The 6,908-nt window shown below is 32.8% G+C and overlaps 1 protein-coding gene across 2 annotated transcripts; it reads left to right on the top strand.

Moving 5' to 3' along the window:
* The first annotated feature begins 1,774 nt into the window (after nucleotides 1-1,774).
* On the top strand, nucleotides 1,775-5,811 carry LOC144564274 (U-box domain-containing protein 5-like). Of its 2 annotated transcripts, XM_078313859.1 has the most exons (6): nucleotides 1,775-1,941; nucleotides 2,316-2,423; nucleotides 2,652-2,837; nucleotides 3,192-3,299; nucleotides 3,699-4,453; nucleotides 4,886-5,811. In XM_078313859.1, the coding sequence occupies exons 2-6, from the start codon at nucleotides 2,367-2,369 to the stop codon at nucleotides 5,598-5,600; spliced, it is 1,821 nt and encodes a 606-aa protein (XP_078169985.1). In that variant the 5' UTR covers nucleotides 1,775-1,941; nucleotides 2,316-2,366; the 3' UTR covers nucleotides 5,601-5,811. The 2 variants fall into 2 exon arrangements, with proteins under 2 accessions (XP_078169985.1, XP_078169986.1); XM_078313860.1 differs by lacking the exons at nucleotides 1,775-1,941; nucleotides 2,316-2,423 and having other exon boundaries at nucleotides 2,736-2,866.
* The last annotated feature ends 1,097 nt before the right edge of the window (nucleotides 5,812-6,908 follow it).

Below are 6,908 nucleotides of genomic sequence, written 5' to 3'. Positions count from 1 at the left end.
CAATTATATCTGAGAAGTATTTTTCCATATAACATAAAGTATTTATCATTATATCTGAGAAGTATTTATCATTGGGTGAGGGGATTGTTTATTTAATAGTCCTCAGTTGTGCGGGGACAATCGAAAAAAAAAAGAAATTACGTGCGGGGATAACTGATAAGTATTTATGAGGGGATTGTTTATTTAATGGTCTCCAGTTATTTCAATTAAAAAAAATTAAATTTTGTGCGGGGATAACTAATGGATTTATTTATTCTTTCATAAATAGAGATCATTGCAGAGGGATTAATACTTTACAAATTCAAAATAAATATTTTGATACTTCGAGTTAAACACTAACAGTTTCTGCGGAGTATTAATGATTGAGCGGTCCCCCCATGATTGTTTTGGAAGTTTCTGCGGGGTTTTTTGTGGGGATAAAGGTGCGGAGATTGTTATCAGGATCCAAATAATAAATGATTTGATCTTTTAGGCAAAATAAAACATTAACAAAAATGCACAAATATAATTTATTTTCAAAATTTTACTACAAGAATAGTTTAGAGATCTTTCAAAAATTACGAGAGATATATATTTAATTATATTATGCGGCTAGATATGATTTTTAACCTATATTTTTTTTAATATTTTTAACAAATATACATTTGACAGATTAATTAAATTCAATTTATATCTAATAAAAAAATAAATTCGTACTTAATGAAGTAAATTTTAAATCAGATGGAACATTAGAAAATTTCTTGCACACCCTAACTCCCGCGCGTGCTCTATTTATTTATCTATTATTCGTGTGATCGTATACCTTCCACCTAAAACATTGCATCATATGAAAAAGAGGTTATATTCATAAATGTGAAAAAAAAAATGAAAATTTGTCACGATTATTTTAAATCAGATGGAACATTAGAAAATTTCTGGTACCCCTAACCCCCCGTGCGCGCTCTATTTTAATATCGATTATAACGTATGCCTTCCAGGCTTCCACCTAAAACATCGTATTAAATTAAAATATTAAAAAAAGGGAATTTCATGTACACCCCTCAAAAACTTCAAAATAACATATTTTCCTTCTAATTTTTGAAATTACGTGTTTCCCTTCTAAACTTGAAAAACTCACAAATTTACCTATTTTATTATCCATTATATTAAAACTCCTTTTAAATTTATAAACCATTTCTTAATGACAAAAGAAATTGTAGCTTGTTTAAAAAAGATATTGGCCTTATATTTGATCGATTTTCGAAGAAAAAATGAGTATTTCATAAATGGTAAAATATATAATGGGTATTCAATTTTCAAAAGCAAAACGAGTATCTTACAAAGTAAATGGTATAATGAATATCATATAATACCGACAGTTTTCTTAAACAAGCTACAAATTTTTTTTTGTCATTAAGAAATGCTAGAATGGTTTATAAATTTAAAACGAGTTTTAAATTTTGAGAGTTTGAAAGTTTAGAGAGGAAATATGTAATTTTAAAGTTTAGAAAGAGAATACAAATTTTGAAGCTTTTGAGGGGTATACGTGAAATTCCGAAAACGAAATTTAGATTAGTGTGGCGATCGGAAGGAAGATGTGGGGCCCCGAGACGAATATATTCGACTTCCATTGAATCCATTCATTCAGGTCCCGAACCAAATGGAGACAAAACATTTCACCTGGGCCCCACCAACACCGCTATAAGAGAAGTAATGCGCTTGCCACTTCTCCATCTTGTCTATTTCCCACTTATTAATAAAGCGATGGTTGCATTCTGCTCGTGTGGATAGTATCACCGCTGTATCTGCAACTATAATTTTTTTTTTTATTGAGAAAGCTATTGCATTATTAACCTTGAAAATAGAGCGAGAGAGGGAAGGAGAGAAGGGAAAAAAGGAAGAGAGGATCAACAGAGGAATTGCTTCCTTCCCCCCGGCCGAGATGTGGAAAATTGCTTGCTGGTATAAGTTTCCTCTTTTATTTCTCTTGTTTTATTCCTTTGTTGCATCTTGGCTATCTGTTGAAAGCATTTTTTTAATCATGTGGAATATAAATACAGGAGTTGTATGGACTGACTGTAAATGGGAAAAGGGCATGACGAACTTTTTAGAATTGAGAAAGAGAATATATAGTATGAAGCTATACATATCCCAGTATAGTTAGATTAGCTTGCAGTTATGCATAGTTTTATCAAGTTTATGGAATAATTCAGTTCTATTGTTCCAAGGATGATTCATCAAAAGCTTTTGTCGGCTTAAAGTTTACTTTATAATTGCCAAAATTTTGTATTTGTTTTAAATTTATTCTCTGGATGTATATTTGAAAATTAAATTAGCTAAGAAGCAAGAAAGTTGCAATTCAAGAGGAGGGGACAGCTTCGGATTGAATGGAGACCTATGTTTCTGGAAATCCAAAATTTATACATAATCCTCCTCCTGTAAAGGTAAATTCTAAATCTATGATAGATTGCTTCAAAATAGAAAAAAAAGAGTAACTTTTCTGGTAAAATTCAAAAACTAGTCTTGAAATGATTTGAGTTGTATTATTCAAATTTGTTGTTGCAACTTGTTTGTTAACCAACTACTTTTTAATTGTTGAAATCTCTAATTATTAGTAGCACTAAAATAATATATCCAGCTTATAACAACTTTTAACCTATTTTTCCTTGTAGGTACATGCTACAATTTGTTCAGAGCTGACAAAACTACTCGATAAAATTGCATCTATACTTCCTGCACTAGAATCAGCACGGCCGGGAAGTACACAAGGGCTGAAGACACTATGTTCCATAAATTTAACAATTGAGAAAGGAAAATTAGTTATCCGACACTGTGCTGAGTCTAGCAAGCTCTACTTGGTATGTGAATATTTCTCTCCAGGTCAAATGTTAGTTACACTATCATCTTTTTTTTTTTTCAAGTTAGTTACCAGAACATTATAATATGATGTAAAAATTGTTAACATGTTACAAGAGTAAAAAGTCCTCAGTTGAAATCACATACATATAATTAGTGCATATATATACATGTGACTATCTGAATGTGCTTGTATGTCTGTACTATTGCTCTTCAGTGACAACTTGTACAAGTCTTTAGGTTGCCACCCAGTGCATAGTTACTACTTACTAGGTGTTGTGCTGGTTAAATGTACCAATCTTGTGCCAAACTTATTAACATTTGATAATTTATATGTTTTTTTTTTGTTTATGTAGGCACTTTCTGGGGAAAAAGTTTTAGCTCGGTGCGAGAGATTAAGGAGTTCTGTTACTGAAAATTTGTCTCTTATCCAAAGCATGGTTCCGATAGTGTTAGCTGATCAAGTAATTCTTTTGTACATTTATTACCATTTTAGTTTTGAGCAGTTGTGATATTATTTTTTTAGCAGAATAACATTAGAAAAACCAAATTTATTTTACAGCATATATTTATCCCTTCAAGGTACTAACAAAGTATTACCATACTAATGTCATTTGTACTGATACCAAGTATTTGTTAGTTTTGTACTGGTCCTATTGCTTCATAAGGTTGGCTTATTCATGAACTTTCCCTTTTTTTTCTTTTTATGGACGAAATAAAGTTGTGTCACAAAGAACTTTTTGTCCTTTCCTAATCATAAATTAAAATCCATACCTATATGCAAAACAGGAATATATGTTTCTTTTCAGAAAAAAAGAGGATATGTTCTAATTCACACATCTACCTTGTTTCATTTCTTTCAGGTAACTGAACTAATAGATTACCTGAATAACATGAAATTTGCTATGGACCCAAGAGAAGCAGCAGCTGGTAAGGCAATTTCTCAACTGCTACATCAGATAGAAGACTCTACTGATGAAATCCGATTGAAGACATTACAAAAAGCTGCTTCAAATCTCAATTTAACCTCACATAAAAGCCTTTTAATAGAAAAGCGGTCCATCAGAAAGCTAGTTGAAAAAGTGTCTGGCAGCAACCCCGAAAAAGAGCACACTTTAAAGTTCCTCTATGACCTGATGGAAAAACATGCAAAAAATGTTAAGCCATTAGATGTCAAAATAGAACAGAATCAGAGTGATTTTGAACCTGATGATGTCAGTTATCATCCGGTTTCGAATTTAAAAACTGTGTGTGTGTCACCTTTGGAGGGAAAAGATGATATTAATGAGAACCCAGTCACAAAGGCTTCCAGGGAACCAAATGAAGCTTGTTTGCAAGCATTGTTCCCTTGGAAGGAGGGGTATTTTTCTGAATTCAGCCCTGGAAAATTTCTTAATTTCTTCAAAGATCTGGGTGGGCTTCATAGAGAAAAACGAAAGCAGGCAGTTGAAGATGTGGTAGCTCTTCTAGAGAGTGATGTTGACACTTGCTATCTAATGCTGTCCAATGGATTTGGAGAGGCATTGATTGAGTTTTTGAGAATGTCATACCAATTGTCTGACACAGGGGCCCAAGAAGTTGGTGCTCAGTTGTTTCTTGCATATATTAGGAACAATAGGTATGGATCACATTCTATTTCTTTTTGCTCCATTTGGTAATGTTTGCTCTTTGGATAATATAAATGGCTCTACCAGAAATGACAAAATTGTAACATTGAAATAATATTTGTCTCGCAATGTTTTAAGTCCTTTCTGGTACAATATTTTAAGTCCTCTGATGCAGAGTTAATCCACATGTACCAATTTGTGCGGTACAGGCACATATTGGTGCATGTTGATTAACTCTGCACTAGACAAGTTACTAGTGCAAACTGACTACACAGAACCATGGGTACCTGTACCAATTAAAATGGTACAATCGGAGATGAACCTATACCAGTGAGTGTGATGGTTGCTTCTGGCAAGCTATGTTTTCCAAATGATCTTTTACTTCTCCTAACTTATTATTCTAAGTAACATCCAGATTTCTAAATATTTGTAATTTGTTTCAGAGTTGAATTCCCGACATTCACTGAAGAGATCTTAAGAATTGTGACTCCCTTTCTTGATGCGGAAACAAACGAAGCTTTGGTAGTTCTCCAAAAATTCTCTCAATATTTGACTTCGATACCCGACTCTTCTTCAAAGAAGCTAAGTTCTGATGATATAAACATCTTGGAAATATGCATGGAAATTGTATGTGACCTCTCATCACAAGACAACACCAAATCACAGATGTTTTCATCAGGGTACTTAAAAGCTCTGGCCTCAATTCTTTCATATGAGAAATTAGCACTGTGCTCCCTGAAAGTTTTACAAATTTATAGTTTTTCGGAGGAAGGTGCACAACTTATTGGTAGAAACGCCAAATTTATCTCTTGTTTGGTGGAGTTGCTTGAGACCAGTACCAGTGATGAAAAGGAGGTTGCATTGTCCATACTATATTCTATATGCTCTCTATGGCATGAAAATTGTTTTGTGGTTAGAGAACAATTTGTGGTGCCATCTTTGGTAGATTTGTCAGTGAATGGAAGTGAGATGGCAATTGAGATGTCCATGAAACTACTACAGATATTAAGGGATTTGAGAGATGATGATAGTGAAATGGGGATGGGTATTGGTACAGTTAATACATGTTCCAATGAGCAGTTTGTTTCTAAAACAGCTCCAATTTTACCAAAGAAGAAAGGGGTTTTCTCTAGGTTTAGATCACTGGTTAATTTTTAATTCAGTGTCAACCTATAAGCATTGTAATCTTCCCATGTAATTGTGTAAATAGGATGGCGTTTTTTAAAACGTAAGGGTAGAAAGGGAATTGGTGCCGTGCCTTTTGACTCGAATTTTTTTGTAGCTTGCTAACCTTATCTGTTCAAAACTAAGTGGTAGCTCTGATATTGTTATTCTAATCTTAATTTTAAGGTACTCAGTTTTTTTTTTTTCATTGCAACAGATATGACAAATGCTACGCTAAAAAAATAAGATAAAAATGTATTTATAGTGCATTTGTGTTCTTTCATATAATCAATTTATGCTTTAGTTATGATCATAAAATCAATAAATCGTCAAAAATAACAGATAATTTATCTTTAAATTTTGTATTCTACTTTTGCATACATTTATCTGTGCTAAAATAAAACATATAAGGGGTTTTCAATACCTCACGCTTTTCATACTTCATTATGTCTCATATTTTATATTTTTATTTTCAATGTTTAAACCATCAATCTGAACAACTTAACATGATATTTATATTAAAATATGTTTGGAGACTGAACTTATAATTTTTGAAACATTTTAAATATTTATTTAGATAGGTACAAGATTGTTGTTTTTGAACAGTATTTTTTTTTTTTGAAATAAGTGGTCATTGCCACCGATTTTCATTAGAAAATCCCAAGGGTGAAGATGGTACCAAGTTGGTACCAACCCACCTATGTTCTTACAGCAATCCTCATAGCTAGAAATAGAACAAAACACCACATAGAAATATAGCTTTGTAACAACAAAACAACAAAAACTAAAGGCAGTCATAATAAAAAACGCCGGTTCGAAGATCTTCAAATGAAGCCAGGTCCAATAGATCCTCATCATATAGTGTCATCTGCTCTAGGTTATGAATACCTAAAGAAATAAGCTCACCAGCCCCTAAAAAGCTAACATATCACCAACGAATCAACATATGCATAATAGTCCCTGTAAATAAAGAAATCTCAAAACAGTTCATCAAAGCCTCCATAAACCAGAAACCCGAACAGACAAGTATAGAACATCACAAAAGAGAACTGTAGCATAAAAGACCCTAAAATATTAGGTCACCGCTATTGTTAAGTTGTTTCCACTATATCCTGCACTAGTTGAGGAACCTTCTTCATCACTAGAAATGATCTCTACTCCATGCATAGGGGTTGAAACTTGTGTAGCCTCCATGGAAATGACCATTGTACACCCTATCAGGTCCTTCAAATCACAAGGTAAAATTAGATTCAAATGACATGTAAGATCTGTTTTTTGGTTTAAAGCCCAAAATCTAGCCAT

The sequence above is a fragment of the Carex rostrata genome, chromosome 13 (genome assembly GCF_964058835.1).
Source record: "Carex rostrata chromosome 13, lpCarRost1.2, whole genome shotgun sequence".
NCBI classification, from domain to species: Eukaryota; Viridiplantae; Streptophyta; class Magnoliopsida; order Poales; family Cyperaceae; genus Carex; species Carex rostrata.
This window is presented reverse-complemented; position numbering and strand designations above follow the sequence as displayed.

Bases quoted from the DNA above. Each gene is read 5' to 3' on its own strand.
- LOC144564274 (XM_078313859.1), top strand. From the start codon at position 2,367: ATGGAGACCTATGTTTCTGGAAATCCAAAATTTATACATAATCCTCCT. The intron at 2,424-2,651 runs GTAAATTCTAAA...TTTTCCTTGTAG, and splicing joins ATAATCCTCCTCCTGTAAAG to GTACATGCTACAATTTGTTC. The intron at 2,838-3,191 runs GTATGTGAATAT...TTGTTTATGTAG, and splicing joins AGTCTAGCAAGCTCTACTTG to GCACTTTCTGGGGAAAAAGT.